We start from the raw sequence: 17,244 nt of genomic DNA on the forward strand, positions 1-17,244 counted from the left end.
CGGCATCTGCAGTCAACACTCCGCACATGCGCCTTTGCAGGTGCGGTCCCACAACCGCATCTGCGGTTCCTGCCATCTTCCCAACTTCCGCTTCTGCAACCGCTTTTCCGCACATGGGGTGTCGCACCTGCGGTCCCCAATCCGCAGGTGCGGAAATACCAGAAGCAGCAAAAATCTGCAATTTCACCAAGTCTCAAACTCCTCCGTCAACCATCCGAAATCACCCCGAGGCCCCCAGGACCTCAACCAAAAGCACCAACATATCCCAAAATCTTATTCAAACTTGTATCAATCTTCAAGACACCTCAAACAACATCAAATCAACCAAAACAAATCGGATTCAAGCCTAAGTTCCCAAAATCTTCTGAATTCCGCTTTTGATAAAAAACTCAACCAAACCACGTCCGAATAACCTAAAATTTTGCACTCACATCCCAAATGACACAACGTAGTCACTACAACTCTCGGAATTCCATTCTGGATCCTATATCAAAATCTCGCCTACCAATCGGAAATCGCCAAAATATCAACTTCGCCAATTCAAGCCTAAATCTACTCCGAACTTCCAAAACTCATTCCGATCACGCTCCTAAGTCCCAAATCACCTCCCAAAGCTAACCGAACCATCGAAACTCACATCCTAGCCCTCTAGCACATAAGTCAACATCCGGTTGACTTTTCCAACTTAAGTTTCTTCAAAAGAGACTAAGTGTCTCAAACCTTATCAAATCATTTCCGAACCCGAGCCAATGAACCCAATCACACATAGAACCGATAGACAAAGCAATAAGAAGCAGAAATGGGGAAAACAGAGCAGTAACTCATGAGACGATTGGCCGGGTCGTCACATCAGTATAGGTTGGCTGATTGATGGTGGATCTCCATTTGAGTATTCTGGGTACCCGGTTATCAACACGAAGTGCAATTTTGGGATCAACATTTGAATAGCATTCGTAAAACCAAACTTACATAGCGAGAGGCATCCCAGCTATCCTATAGTACTTCTTCTGAAAATCCATCTTCTTGCTAATAGATTTTATAAGGTTTTCGAATGCTTTTATACCCCATAGATAATCAGAAAATCTCCCACTCTCGACCAAGTCAAAATGTAGTTTTGGGATGGTTGTGTTGTTCTTCTCGGATAAAAATATGAAAGTGTGTATTAAATACAACACAACTATCTTGATGGCATCCCCATCGTTGTCATGACCCCAATTCTTCTCGGCAAAACAAGTCAACAAATTTTTCTTTTTGACAAGATTTGCACCACCAAAATATGTCTCAACAATCCGGTTAGGAACCTTTTCATCGAACTGAAAATCATCAGGGTCACCGACACATTTGAGATCAGTGACAAGCGCAAACTCCCTTATTGAGAAAGATAATGTTGTACCATTGACGTATATTGAAAATACATCGTTAATACTTCCTTCTAACTGCAGAGCCATGAAGCACCTGAACAATTGATGTTGGACTTCACAACGCTTCATTTCAAGGAAACTTCCAAAACAAGTACTACCTAGTTGTTTGTACTGCTCTGGACTAAGTTTTTCTTTGAGGTCAGAGACTATATTTGTGTTAGTATATGAACTGATATGCGGTGAAAAAATAGGCTGTTGTTTCACAAATAGCTTAATTTCCTGCATACAACAAGAATTACAAAAAAGATTTCAAATGTTAACATCAATACATATTTCATAGTATAACCATATTGAATACATATAAATACAACTGAATACAATATGCAAAAATACACTGGATTAAGAAATCAGTGATAGAGATAGATGTGTATATATAATACATCCACGTACAACAATAAAAGACATTGCAATAAGTAGAAAACAGTAAAGGGAACTTTGAAAATCCTTATAAATACAATTATATACAATATGAAAAGGTCAGTCTAGTAAGTACAAAATACAGTGTATGAACTTTTTGAATACATCTAAATGCATTATGCAACATACAAATCAGTGAAGTCAAAATTTGTATACATATAAATACATCAACATATTTCTATCACTGATTTCTATAAGTACAAAATACAGTGAATGTACTTTTTGAATACATCTAAATACATCTAAATGTATCTAGATACATAAAAATCAGTGAAGTCAAACTTTATATACATATAAATACATCTACATATAATAATCAGTGTATGAGGACTGAAATACAGAGGAATACATCAAAAATTACCTTTTCTTCCCGTGTATCCGAGCTTTTACTTGAATCGACCTCCTTTTCCTTGACACATGAAGCTTCAGCAATATGTTTTTTCCTCTTTTCCGCAACGGGAAGTCTTGTTTCTTTCAATGATTTCTCAACTTGAGCTTGTTTGAAATCGTCATTGCGTAATTTTGTTCTTTTCTCCGCTGCCGTTTTTGCTGCTGAACCTGCATCCAATTCCCCTTGAGTGATTTGCAAAGAGAAAGAGGGCCAATTGAAATTGAGTACTTTAGTGGATATACCTCTGATAACCAACTTGTGGGATGTTGAATCAGACGTTGTGAGAAAATCTCAAGTTTTCTGTTGAATACATAAAACTTGGCGAGTATAGATATTCAGAATAAATAAAAATAGCGAAATTCTAATAAGTTAAATACTTAACACACTAATTATAGCAAAAAATAACGACAATTGAGAGATACAATGTAGATTGCGTGTATGAAATTAGGGTTGAGACTGAGAATGAGGAAGAACTAGGCGATGTGGGTGAGAGGAATTCTGATTTTGTGCATCGTGGTTACATGGAATGGGGGAAGAGAATGAAGTGTATCAAAGTAGAGAGAGAAAGAACGTGGATTGAGAAGTTTATATGAAATACGGTAATTATGCGAGAGAAAAATCTGAAAAAGGAGAGAGAAAAATAAAAAAATAGCGTGTTTAGTGGCTTAAGGGTAGGAGTTAACCAAAATTAGATATTTTTCTATAAACATTAAAAGGCATCTATAGAATATAATTTTTTAAATGATATTTATTTAAAATAAATAAGGTGTTAACCTTTGCTATAGAAGGTAAAAATTCCTAAAAAATAATAGGTTAACTTGGGCTTAGCCCAAATTGACCCATGACCTAAAATATTTATAGCCCAATCCATTAATCTCTGGGCGAGTTGGATGAGTTTGGACTCAAATTGCCATCCCTGTTTATTATAAATAAATATCCTTTTAAAATATTATTTTCTATAGCTACCTTTTAGGTTTTATAGTAAAATATGTATTTATCGTCACTTCCTCCCGTTTAGCCATTAAATACGCTTGGTAATATTTTTCTCTCTCATACTTTCTGTTCTTTCTCTCACAAGACCACCGTATAATACAACTTCAGGAACCATGATCTCTCTCCACTATATCTCTCTCTCAACGCCAGTCTCTTCTCCATGAATACAACCACGATTCTCCATTGATTCATCTCCATTGTCTCGTGAAATTTTCAAATTTTTTTGCTCCAAAAAGTTGTGGTAAGTGTTAAAGTTGTTAGATTTTCGCTGGTATGGGGTTTTATTTGATTTGGTTCTGTCTTTGAGTTTTGCATAAGGGGTTTTAACCAGAAAGGTAGATTGGCCGAGGAGAATTAGAGTAAATTAGATTGGAAATGTCTTTCAAGAACAGAGGAGTGGCAGAACCTCCATTAAGAAGTGTTATTTCACAAAAATGGACTCTTTTTCTGTGTTATTTCACAAAAATGGTCTATTTTTCTTTGTATAGGTAGTTTTTGTGCTGGAATGTTCTTCACCGCTAGGTAAATTAATTCACCTTTTATCAGAAATTTTCATTCTTTCTTGTTATATTCTCTTATGTAAATTCAACCAATTTTTTAATTTCACCATTGTTTTGCTTTCACTAGAAAACTCGAAATTTTATCTCTAAGGGCTGATTCAACAACTCACAAGAGGGTTACCCGACATCGAAACAAGCCCAATTTGAGAAATCTTCGAAAGAATTAACACTTCCTGATGCGGAAAAGAGAAGAAAACTTATGGTAATGATTCAAGAGTTGAGGGAAAAGATATTTATTTTCATTGTATTCAATGTATCTTGTTGTATTCCATGTATTTCATTGTATTTACTGTCTTTAGTTTTTTCTACTTTTTCAATATATTCACTATATTTAACTGTATTCAATGTAATTATATAATTTCAAAGCTTCACTCTATTTCACTGTTTTATCCAACAGTATATATTCAGCAGTATGTATTCAATATATTGTAGAATGTATTCATATGTTTTCTTTAATTAATATAATTTATGTATTCAAATGTATATATGTATTTAAATGTATCTACAGTATGTATTCATATGTTTTGCACTATAGATGACCTGCTATACTTCATGTATTCAATTTATTGTATGTATTTAACTGTATTCAATGTAATTATATAATTTCAATATATAAATCTATTTGTAAAGATACAATAAAAAATATTTTAATAAAGATACCACTAAAAAAAGAAAGGATGGATTGAATCTCTGAAGATTGCTCTGTTTTGGGGGTATTTTTCGATTGAGAATCTTTTCTATAACCGGAAATACAAATTTTGCGTGTTATAATTGAGTTTATTGAGTTATATTAGGAGTCTATCGCGTTAATTGATTCACTTACCGTTTTTAAACAGCTGCAGACCTTTTTTCCGCAGATTTTCGTTATTGAATTTACGAATACAGCCCGCGAATACATATGAATACAATTTATATTTAGCCGGACTTCCTTGTTTTTCGCCGAGTTTTGCTACTGTATTCATGAATACAGTAGCTTGAATACATCGAATACACTCTATAACAAGTAAAAATATAGTTGTAGGGAGTAATTAAGTAAATGGTAGTTATAGCAAGTTAATAGCCACTAAACAATAGTCATTTCTCAAAATTCCTCTTTAAATTAACCTAAATAGCCTTCCATTTAACTGCTTAAACAAAAATAACCGGATATAGTGTGTATATATATATACATACACACATACATACTTCTCAGTTTGGGCCTCATATTTATCCTATATACCATGTTCGTATGGTGGCGTGATGCTCTAGGTGAATCCACATTAGAACGTCATCATACCAAAGTCATACAATTAGGACTTCCATATGGTTTTATTCTGTTTGTTGTATCAGAGTATGCTCTTTTTGCTCTTTTTCGGGCTTTTTCTCATTCTTCTTTGGCACCTACGGTAGAGATAGGAGGTATTTGACCCACAAAAGGGATTGCGGTTTTAGATTCTTGGAAAATCCCCTTTTCTTAATACTCTTAATATTTGTGTATAATCAGTGTATAATCTTTGTATACCGGATTAGAAAAATAAACACTAAATCCTGCCAGCTATTTGCGTAAATATCCATTTCCGTTTCACACATAAATATATCACAATAACTTGTGTGTCTGTGAAATTATTTGTGCTACAAGAATTTGAAATAAAAATATATGTTTAACAATAAAGTAAGGCACCTTACTTAAGTAAATCAAATTATTTTTCTGATCAAATCTATGATAGTATAACAGTTCTTATAATTTTCAAATTAGATCTTGTTTAACTAACTTGTACATGTGTTCTGAATAATAAAGATTCCAACTTTCGCATTGCAAAATCCCACACAAAATTTTAGGTGTTGCTACTCGGTATAGCAATCTCTTTACTGTTACTCAATACTAGTATATATTAGCATACTCGTTGTTGCAGTTACATTTCTTTCTTTCCATCAGACAATCAACCATTCAATTCAAGAACCATAAGATAGTTCATAAATACGTGAAGTAAGAATATCGCTTTCAAGTAAAAAATATTAAAGGAAAAAGAAAATCAAGTGGCAGCAGGGAGCAAAATAGTTCCACGGATTTATACTTGAGAGTGAAGTTAGGCTTTTGTATGAGATCAGTTTGGTTCTACTCAACCATATCTTTGCTTCAGGTTTGGGTTTAAGTTACTGCTCCCTCCCAATTCTAATCCTTAATAAAGGTCAACCAAAAGTCCAGTGAAGTACTGAAACAAGTAGATAGTCCAGATAAATTGCTTGTTCCTAAATATAAGGCCGAACCTTTTGACCTATCGCTCAGTGCATAATCAACAAACACGAATTTGGAAAAACAGAAGGGGGGAGGGAGGAAAATACCAAAGAAGACTTATTCACCTATGATATTTACATCAAACCAAATATTTAACCTTGAAAGTACAAAAGTATACATATAATTAATTATTAGTTTGGTGATTAAAGTTTGTGTCGAAGATTAATGGTATGTACTATCAATGATTTGATGCAAACAATGGTAATTGTATTACAACTACATACCTATTTCATTGTAGCATAATCCGTGAGAATTCATATAGTTAATCCTCAATTTGCTTAGGATTAATGAGGCATAGCTGTTGTTGTATTCGATTTTTTAAGTGCGCAGCAATAAATGATCCAGAGATTTACAGATTCCCATCATTTTACTCTTCCAAATATTGGACAAACGAGAGTATGTGCGAATTACAAAAATATTGTAACGCATGGAAAACTGCATTGCCTTCAAATAGGAAACTCTAACCTATACCGCAAGAGATGCAGAATGATTGACTTCAAAAGAAAAAAATTGGGCAGAATGAGCTGCCCTTTGTACACAGTCCCCATGCCATGCACATGTATTCTTCAAAAAATCTCCTTTTTTTCGCTACTCTTCTTTAGTTCCTTTATAAACCAGAATTACACCATTTGTGTGGCTCTTCTGTGTGAGAGCACTTTGAATGACAAGCAGCACTCTACCTCTAATACATAAGAATTATATTTTACTGAAAGAGCTAATTAGTAAGGCCATTCTTGTTTGTTTGCCCACAACTCTTTACACATTTCCTGAAGGACATAGAGCAAAAGCATGAGGCACAGTAAAAACACAGGAAGCAAAGGAAGATCATATGGACTTCTGCTGCTGCTCGCATTTAGTGCTGCCGTTTTTGGAGTTATGACTCTCCACAAGCTCAGGGACAGGCGCATCTGCAGCCTCTTTGTCAAGGAGAAAGATCGCGAGCTCAACACCCTTCAACTTCTCTTGCAGGTCTCTCCCCCCCTCCCCCCCCACCCCCCTGTGTGTGTGTTGATCAAAGAGGAACGCTTGTCCGTGGCCAGCCTCTATTTACATAATATATATCACTCAGTCTTCACTTCTTCACTAAGAAATGAACTAAACTACCAGTATTTTCACTGGTAAACGTGAAATCCAAAACATCAGGAATCAGTACCTCTCAATGGACAAGTATACAGTTTAAAAGAACGGTTTTATATAACAACTTTTCAGAACAAAACACAGACTGGGTCCGGATGTTAAATCAATTCTTGAATGAATACAGGTGCATTTTAATTCTTTTGGTAAGGGAAAAGATGGATGACAAAACTCTAATTCAATCGTGTTAACAGTTGTATAGAATAATCAATGATCAATAAAGTTCTTCAAATTATGACAAACCACAAGTGTAATGCAGTTACCAAGCTATGTTGTGGACCCCTTCCCCTCATTACCCGCTGACCCATCCCATGATCAGTCGATTTTTTTATGAGACAAATAACAATCATTATATTTTCTGCCGTTGGCAAACTTTCGAGTTCATTATGCTACCTAAGTATAACACTTTTTTCTTCACCTGAGCAACAGAAAGAAAGAGAACAGGCAAAAGAAGCCAGAAGGCAAATAGAGGACATGAAATCCGATATACACTTGCTTCGTACGCAGAAAATGGATCTCGACAGTAGGATCTTGGAGATGAAGTCGACAATCTCTTCCCTTGAAGAAGAACAAAGAACAACAGAAGGTGCCCTTGAGGAAAAGCAGGGTGAAATTAAGATGCTTCAGGAAAAACACATCGAAACAAAGTCAGATGATTCCCAAGTTACATTACTTTCTGAAACCTTGAGACAGAAAGAGGCTGAAATTGAGGATTTAAAACACCGTCTGGAATTATCACCTCTAAAGGTCTGGTCAGTAAGTGCAGATGACCCATCAAATCCTGCAACAAATTTCACCACTGAGGCTGCTGGACATGATGGTAGAAGAGCAAGTGAAGAGTTGCATGAATCCATCAAAAGAGAAGATCAGAAAAATTCAGCAGAAGACATAGACAGCAGTGTCAATGAATCTGCCCATACGAGAAATGAGGAATTCACCGGGCATGTTGATGACACAGGAAAAGATGGAGAGAGATTTGAAAACGCAAACGGCAAAACTGGAGAAGAGCAGTCTCAGCAGCTGAAAACTTCTCAAGGAGATATTCCAGGAAACAGCACCATTTCTCACATTAATGAAGGACAAAGAGAGAATGCTAACAGTTATAAGAATGAGAAAGAACCTTATCTAGACAAGAAAAGGTGCACTAATGACAATGCATCTAAGGAAACTGAAGATGATAGAAATCAGGTGCAAAAGCAAAGGAATGAATTTGGAGTGAATGATAAAGGTGTGATGAAGTTAGAAATGCAAGAGAATTCAACAAGCAGAGGAACAACAAAAGTGACCAAGGACCACATAAGGAAAAAAAGAGGTAAGAGACGGCAAACAATTGTTAAGCGCCAGGCAGATGAAAGTGGCATGCATCCTGAAAGTCGTGGAACTGCAAGCATGAGAAACAGAAAATTCTTGAAAGTAAAAATGGGAACCGAAAGGATCGAGAGGGCTGGAGGCAGTACACTGGAAACAATGGGTCATCAGACAAACAAGGACATGGGCGTGGACGTGAGGAAAAAACCTGATGAGGAAGTTCATGGGATAGAAATGACCAATAAAGTTCAACAAGTTAAAGATTCAGAGGCACAAATCAATAACCAGAAAAGGACAGAACAAGGAGTAAAATTAGATACAGGAAAAGACAGAACGCAAGATGTTAGCACAAATCATGATGATAGTCCACCAGGTAGGACACGGTCAAACCCTAACAATTTTGCAGACGCAGAGGAAAGGACTCAAGTCATGAATCCTGATGCAACTCAGAAGACTGAGGAAGGGCAGCAAAGAAAAGTCAGTAACACAGAAACTCAGCTGCTCCAGAGTTCTAGAGGAGACAGTAGCATCTCACAAGAGGTCAAAAATCAAAATCCAGATGAAACAGTACAATCAGAGGAAATAACCAGCACCATCAGAGAAGATACAGAGCTAGGGCAAGCTCACAATCTTCCAAATTCTTTTGAACATGCGACTATTGTTGAAAGGGGTGCCAAAGAAGATGAAGACAAAGAGGTTGACTATTATCAAGTAACAGAAGAAGAGGGAGATCATTCTGGAGGATCACAAGATGCCAGAAATCAAAAATCAGATAACACTGCACAACCACAACGAAAAACCGACTCTATCAGAGAAGATAGAGAACAAAAGCATGTGGACAATCTACATGCAAAAATTGCTAACTTTAAAGTTGACAGTGATCAGGACATAGAAGAACAGACAGACAGTACTGCTGGCTCTGCTGCCAGCTTGGGAGAGGAGGGAGAGGATGGAGACCACAACGACAAGCCTGAATTTTAGTCTAACAGCAGTTCTAAAAATGCTAATGTTATGCTTCATTTAGAAGTCGATAGCAGAAAGTGTCATGTTTAAGATTAGCTTAGGGGAATACTTCCATTCTGCCCTCTTGCAGCTGTAAATTTTAACATTTGTAGCTTCTATTCACTAATAACTTTATGTCTCTTCAAACAACCCCATGTCCCCAATCAACACACCCATCCTCCCAACATAAGTGCACACAAAAAAGGAATTCATTCCCTCCTAACCAGATATTGGAAAAGGAACACCAGAAAAGCATAACCATGGATAAAATAGGGGAAAAGAAAGGAAACAAGCCTCCTCGTGTTCACCGGGTTAAAATTTACACCCATCCTCCCAACATAAGTGCACACAAAAAAGGAATTCATTCCCTCCTAACCAGATATTGGAAAAGGAACACCAGAAAAGCATAACCATGGATAAAATAGGGGAAAAGAAAGGAAACAAGCCTCCTCGTGTTCACCGGGTAAAGACACAAAATCTAGGCATTTAACTTTTAGAGCCATGGTTTGGATGACGAAGAATTAAGATTTAGAACATGTTCTGAGTAAATTAGGCTTTCTCGTACTGAAGACTAGTAGTGATAAGAATACAGATCTAAACAAGAACCCTTATGAATGTCTCATCACCGTCATTGAATATATTACTCTGTATCTGTAGTCTGACGACATGTTGAGTAGTTAAATCCCAGTGATACTACTTTGTAAATTTGTTTATGACAACGCCTCCAGATCACCTGACGTTCAAAATCTGCATGATATTTAGGCTATGGGATCTTGAAATGGATATACAGAATTTAGACAAAGCATAAGCAAGATGAAGATAGCAAAGAGAAGCAAATGGGCATAAACCACTCCATATAGTTTGATATTATAAGGAGATACTGAACTGATAATGGTGATACAACCAACTTTGTCTGCGACTTACTGGCTCAAAAACTCTCATTGTCATTTGTAACAATAGGAAGAAACCAATATAAAGAAAAGAAAGGAACTTATGTCATGTCCACCAATTGGATTATTAGAGAGAAACCCTCGGACCTGGGACTTGAAAAAATCCCAGTCTTGGGATAACACCTTGAAATTCACACCTTACTGTGCCGCTTGAACCAATGTCTGAAAATATAAGAAATAAATAGCATATAATTGTCATTACTCACAATGGAAGAAAACGCCACTTCCTGGGTAAGAAAGAGGGATATACAAATGAAAATGATTACTTTTCAGCATATAATCACTTTCACAAAGACCAAGACGCCACTATTTCTAGTATCAACTCCCCTACTCCCCCCCCCCTAAAAAAAAAAGAAGAAATTATTTAGTCTCCCAATCCCAATTTACAATACTCATTCTACTTTGGGTCATTCTAACAACATTCTGCTAATAGCACTATTTTACCTTTCACAAGTATCAAGAAATCAAATTCAGTTAACAAAATAAATGCCAAATTTGACGTAAATTTTTTTAATAAACTAACAAGTTAAATTATATCTTAGACTCTACATCTAGTCAAATAATGTTTCATGAAATACAAAAGCGGTAATCTAAGTCGTTTTAGCATTATATGATAGGAAACTTTTGCCCCTACCCAATTATCCATCATAAATCGTGACTTCAGCTATATCTTTGCTATACAAGTACAAATTCAACTAGAATGTGACATTGTTCTTCAACTTTTCTTCAGTTTATTTGGTATTATTCATTAACCAAAAGTAAGAATTCATTTTCCACAAGATAGCATTTCCAGTCACATCTTATAATCTTATTTCATAGTACCAACCAAAGAAACCCCAATTCAACCAAGTTGGACCTAGTGGCATCTCACGCATTACAGAAATTGTTTTACATAATCTTATCAAGGCAAATGCACTTGGAAACTCAATAATAGGGTCTAAGCATGTGGGTTATGCCAAGGGATACCCATGAAGTTCTAGAATGCTGGAACAGATACAGTAGCTCCTCCAATCAGAAAGAGAAATGGAAGATTGTCCTAGCTTGCATTTGGTGACAATTTGGAAAGAGAGAAACCAAAGATGCTTCGAAGATAAATACAGCTCTATCCAGAAACTGAAAATGCAATGTTTATCCCTTTTCTATTTTTGGTCCAAGCAAGAATACATGGAAGATCTAGAGTCTTTTGTTGATGTTTTAGGATCCTTGTAAGTAGGTTAAGGCTTAATACACTTTTGTTCCACCTTTTGTAACTATGGATGATTGCACTAGGGTTACCTTCTCAAAAAAAAAAAAAGAAGAAAGGAATAGGGTCTGAGCAAAATAAAAAAGTGATTACTTGAATAGGCAACATATCTACAACAAGAGTCCTTAAACTTCTTCGATGCATGGGAATCTTTCCCAGAATAGTTGCATTAAGCTTGATTATATTTGATGTTAGTGAGCAACTGATCAAAAGAAGGAAAAAAAGAGAGACATTTGATATTAGTCATCATTCATAAGCTCTACTAAAAGATTGATCACTAATTGAGTAAAACATTAGCAAAGACGTGTATTTAACTAATGAATAATGGAAAGCACCTATTTAGTAATTCATAGAAACACTGCTTTTTGGGGAATTGTTTTCTAAAGTTAAAAACATATACACCAAGGCAACGTTTCAAATTCTAAACTTGTTCCTAAACGACCCTTAATCTTTTTTTTGCTACTGGTCCACACTGTTAGTATTTGCAAGAAGTAAATGGATAGAACATTCCTTCTGTTCTCGTTCAGTTAATAACTAAAATTCAAACTAGAATGATCATTCAAACACAAGTCTTCCTTTTTCTTCCCTTTGTTTTATACATCAGCTGAAAGGCATTTCTTAAGAAGCACCATGTAAAAAGAGAACCAAAGTCAAACAGGACTAATTTACTTTCTGAGAACTGAGATGAAAGTTGAGGGAAACAAATATAACTTAAAAAATGACAATAATATCTACCTTATTAAAAAAAATAACAATAACATCTATGCTGGCCAGCAGACCACCATCATCAGAGGAAAAAAAAAAGAATCTAAAGCCACTGCTTTCAGGAAGCACTAAAAAAAATGCAGGATTCTGTTTTCCTCAAACCCTGGATGAACAGTTCAAAGGTTTACAAACCACTTATTCATAGATTCTAAGGTATAGTTATTCAAATAATAGTGCATAAATAACTCATGAATTGTTATCATCCCATCTGACGCTATGAGATTTCCATGTATGGTCTTCAATCAATAATGCCATACTATAGCTCCACATAAGTATAGGAAAGTAAGCTACTACAGTCAATGACATTCCTCTATTCCTTAATCAGTTTTTAATGAACTGGGCTTAAAAAGCTCTACCAGTTGCAAATTGAACAGGTCAGTGTGATTGGAAGCAACATTACTCCTATAGGAGATTTGATTTATCTCCAATTCTTGGAATAGTTGAAAAACTGAAATGTAAAAGTACCAATCAGTGTTCAGGATTTCGAAGGAACACGTGAGTACCTCTTCTTTGTTCTTCTTGCCTCCGGTGAAGAGCTTGTATCCACCGTAGAAAAGCAAGCCCCAACCAGACAAAGATACAATCACAAACTGCAAGTTCAAGACATATAAGTTTGATATTTCAACTAATATCAAAAGGCTCGAAAGCATGTCCTATTGAGCAACAAAAAAGAGACAGATGATTCTGCGAACTGGAATTGTCAGCTAAGAGTGATAGAATATTACTCTTTATCTTCTGGAATTATATTTTTTCTTCATCTCTACTAAGAAGACATTTGGCACAAATATCTAGAGATGATTTAGGGAAATAGGAAGACAGGCAACACTATGAACTTTGCATTTTTAATTATATTTTCAAACCAATCAATATCCATGTTACAAACACCAAACTTGCACAATCATTAGTTTATTTAAGCTCCATGTATTTTACTCCTGATGAACACAAAATAACAAAAAAATGTACCCTAGAACTAAAGCATCAAATTAGAGAACTCACATGTTCTTCTTTCCATTGTGCGGGATTCATAGGTTCTTTCCAGCAATTGACCTTAGGTGGCCCGTGATGATCTGAAATTACATCCATTTTTTCAATATCATCAGTCACCGTGTCACACTCACACACACACACACACACACACACACCCCTACCTACATACATACACAAAAATGGTAGTATACATTCAGGGATCAGCATCCTTACATTAATTTCATCCAGAGCTACTGAGCCACATCAGAGAAATGATTGAATCGATCTAAAAGTTTAGAGAGAGGAAATGTGAGATTAATACCAGCAGCGCCGGCAAGGCCGCGGCGTTGAGCAAGAGAAGCTGGTTGAGTCGTAGAGCTTGAGATTGGGGAGCGAGTGAAGGTTGCGGCTCGACGAGCCGTCATCGCTGCCAATGAAGTTGCCATGGCGGTCTGCTTTTTCAGCTCTCAGTTATCTCAAATGGAAGCCGCGGAGATGCGGTGGTTAAAATCGATTTATCGACCAACGCTTAGAATTCGGCCCAAACGCCTTGCTTTTCATTTTTTTTCTGTCTGTGTTAGTTGTTGTTGTTGTTTTTTTTTTTTTTTTTTTGAGAAAATGCAAAAAGTACCCATTAAACTTGTCCGAAAAAATCATTTATATGCCTAAATTTTACGGGCGACCTTTTACCCCACTATTCTAAACTTAAGTGAATTTAATACCTCATTCAAAATACTGAACCAATCTTGTGGTGGGTTGTGTCAACACGCGCTATACATGTATCAAATGTTACACTATTTTTTTTTTATATATATATATATATATATATATATATATATATATAGTTCTTCATTCCTTTTCTATATTTTTTTCATTTCATCTTCTTCACCTTTCTTCCTCATTATTTTTGCTGCTGCCACTGTGGAAGCCATTCACAGCCATAAACTCCCTTAAATATCTCTATCTCTATTCTTCTTTTTTCATTGTAGATAAATTTATTTGTGGCTTTGACATTACACAAAATTAAGGAGAAAAAGCGTCGAAAGGCTTGGGATAGAGAGAAATTTTGGGTTGGGCGGAAAGTTTGGTATCGTTGGTACCTATTTTTTGATGAGTTGGGTTTGTGCTCCTAATTTCCTTCGTATGGGTTTCCTTAGTAGAATTTTTGTCACTTTATTCTTCCTAGTTTTATATTGGAAGAGTGAATAAAATCTGAGATATAGAGCCACCTGTTAAGGACCTATAAATTTTTTCCGGCCGGAGAATTTTCCGGTGACACCTTGTCTTTTTTTAAACACTATTTCTGGTTCTAAAGAGGTATTTTTCAGCAAATAGATGAAAAATCGGATGGAGAAAATCTCAATTGAAGAAGGATGTAGATAAGAATAAGGTCACCGGAAATGGATATTTTAGCCAAGGTAGCGCCCAGTTCACTACTTATGTTAAATGAAGAAAGAGAAAAAAAAACGAAAAAGAAAAGAAAAATGAATAAGAAAAGAGAAAAAAGTAGTATTAAGTTAATTAGTTATAATATCCAATAGGAAAGTGACACCTGGACCATTAAATTAGTTTTAAGTTATTTTTTTTTGCCTTCACGCGCATAACTACACGTTTTACGCCATGTCATCACTCAAGAGGGTATTAAATTCACTTAAGTTTAGAAAGGGGGGGGGTAAAAGGTCGCCCGTAAAGTTTAGGTGTGTAAATAATTTTTCCGGACAAGTTAATAGGTATTTTATGCATTTTCTCTTCTTCTTTTTTTTTGCTTTTCCCTTTTCACTTTATTTGATACTTGATATTACTAAGAAAATAATTGAGTCTCCTAAGTGTGCACAATATGATAAAAATGTGGAGGGTTTGTGCATATTTTTAGGATTGTTCACTATTTAAATGAACATGGAATAAGTTCAATAGAATGGGATTAATACTTTGAATGAGAAGCCAATACTTGGATGAGGTATTATAAATAAAAGTTGTATATACGGGAAGAGCAAAACATAAATTTGATTGAAAAGATGTACCTAAGGAAATTGATGAAATATTTCCTTCACAAATTTTTATATCTAAAACAAGCCAAACTAAAAAATTTGATCAATTACTTATGCAAGAAAAATAAATAAAAACTTATTGATGACAATGTGAAGACTCAAACTAAAGATGTTACTTTTGGAGGGATTGTTAAGGAGAAAGTAAATGAATTCTACATCAATCATCTTTACAAAACTATGTAACATCGAATAAGGTCTCAATTAGCAAAAGGAAGAGAATACAAAAATTAAAAGTGGAGACGAATTGCCTACTTGTCGTCAAGCTTATCAAAGAGGAGGAACACAATATCATTCTCCGAGGGCAGCGATTATTGAAAATTATAAATATTTGATGAAAGTGAATAAATACAGTATTATATACATGTGGAAGGAGACAACCAAATAATTTGTTAATATAAAAAATATGCTCAAGAAAATGTAATTTATTCGCCTAGTAGATTTAAGTCATGTAACTTGCAAAAGGTATTAAGAAATTTATTATTATTATTATTATTATTTTTCAATAAAATTGAAAAAGTGAACGAGCACTTTACGACCGAAGGATAAATTCCATTTATTAACGGTAAGCTTATCTGAGGGGCTGGGAAAAAAATAGCAAGAAGTGCATAAGAGGATGTTACATTTAGCGGTTAATATACTAATGTTGTAAGCTTATAGCAACCGACCTTAGCTCAGTTGGTAGAGCGGAGGACTGTAGTGGGCAAGGGCTAACAGCGCTAATCCTTAGGTCGCTGGTTCGAATCCGGCAGGTCGGATTTTCTTTTTCATTTTATTATTGACTGGATAAAATGATATAACTAGGTCATTAAAAGAAAGTAAAATGATGAGATTAAACCAAGTCTGTACATAACCAGTTCTGGAAATGACTAGGTCCTGAAAAGAATAAAAGTATAACGAGTTCGTAACATAAGAAAAATTTTATTTTGTGCCTCGTACTAGTTGTGTGAGGCCTCTTTTTTGTCTCACAATTTTGTGGACCCAGAATTTTGTAGACCCAAATATGTAAGATACGGGTCTACAAATGTATAAGATAAAAAGAGGCACACCATAAAATCACTCATAATATAACCAATTTTGGATAGAAAACTTGAGCTAAATCAATTTATATTCGCATTTTCTTGATTGAATAATTTGGTTTTCACAAAAATATATAATCGACTTTTTCACATTTTACGCATTTTTAAAATAGAAATATAGCATACAACAAATTATGTTTCTAACAATAATAATTACATGCACATCATTCATCAATTACAGACACGCCTTCAAGGATGTGGATTCAAATTAACCAACTTCATTGGGAAAAAATTATCATATTATGTGTTAAATTGAATTTTTTTTGTTTATTATATTAATTACTTTTATTATATTTGTTTTTAAGTCTTTTTTATATAACTATGGTATTTGGGCCAGCTTGTGCACCTAAATTAATTTCGCGATATACATGCCACCTCCCATCAACAACATGTACTAGGTAATTCTATCCACTACAGCTTGAACAGATGGGAAGAAATCACCAAAGTTTTGTAAGTTGAAACTTTATATGTTTGTAATGAAATTACTTTATTCTGTGTATATATTCAGTATTGATATGTTCTTCTGATAGCACCTAATAGGTTATTAGGTTGAGCTTCTTCCTTTTATGAGGTCAATTCGTCATTTTTATTGATTGTTTGTTTATTTGTCTAATTATTAGGTGTTTGTTTGTCAAAGGGAAAGGGCCGCCCAAGGGGTAAAAATGCTTATATACATGAATTATTTAACTGTTTGT

General features: G+C 35.1%; 2 protein-coding genes and 1 non-coding gene across 3 annotated transcripts; 2 read left to right on the forward strand and 1 right to left on the reverse strand.

The window, feature by feature from the left end:
• The first annotated feature begins 7,701 nt into the window (after positions 1-7,701).
• LOC104218911 (uncharacterized) lies at positions 7,702-9,480 on the forward strand. Its single transcript, XM_070151422.1, has one exon. The coding sequence runs from the start codon at positions 7,702-7,704 to the stop codon at positions 9,478-9,480; it is 1,779 nt and encodes a 592-aa protein (XP_070007523.1).
• Positions 9,481-10,338: 858 nt separating this feature from the next.
• Positions 10,339-13,990, reverse strand: LOC104218913 (uncharacterized). Its single transcript, XM_070150599.1, has 4 exons — positions 13,748-13,990; positions 13,456-13,526; positions 12,963-13,049; positions 10,339-10,613 (listed from the first exon to the last, which is right to left on the reverse strand). The coding sequence occupies exons 1-4, from the start codon at positions 13,869-13,871 to the stop codon at positions 10,590-10,592; spliced, it is 306 nt and encodes a 101-aa protein (XP_070006700.1). The 5' UTR covers positions 13,872-13,990; the 3' UTR covers positions 10,339-10,589.
• A 2,143-nt stretch (positions 13,991-16,133) lies between these two features.
• Positions 16,134-16,228, forward strand: TRNAY-GUA (transfer RNA tyrosine (anticodon GUA)). Its single transcript has 2 exons — positions 16,134-16,170; positions 16,193-16,228. It is a non-coding gene; the product is annotated as a tRNA-Tyr (tRNA).
• The last annotated feature ends 1,016 nt before the right edge of the window (positions 16,229-17,244 follow it).

Source organism: Nicotiana sylvestris, chromosome 7, assembly GCF_000393655.2.
Source record: "Nicotiana sylvestris chromosome 7, ASM39365v2, whole genome shotgun sequence".
Taxonomy (NCBI): domain Eukaryota; kingdom Viridiplantae; phylum Streptophyta; class Magnoliopsida; order Solanales; family Solanaceae; genus Nicotiana; species Nicotiana sylvestris.

Bases quoted from the DNA above. Each gene is read 5' to 3' on its own strand.
- LOC104218911 (XM_070151422.1), top strand. From the start codon at position 7,702: ATGGATCTCGACAGTAGGATCTTGGAGATGAAGTCGACAATCTCTTCC.
- LOC104218913 (XM_070150599.1), bottom strand. From the start codon at position 13,871: ATGGCAACTTCATTGGCAGCGATGACGGCTCGTCGAGCCGCAACCTTC. The intron at 13,050-13,455 runs GTGAGTTCTCTA...TTGAACTTGCAG, and splicing joins CACAATGGAAAGAAGAACAT to TTTGTGATTGTATCTTTGTC. The intron at 10,614-12,962 runs GTACTCACGTGT...TTATATTTTCAG, and splicing joins GCAAGAAGAACAAAGAAGAG to ACATTGGTTCAAGCGGCACA.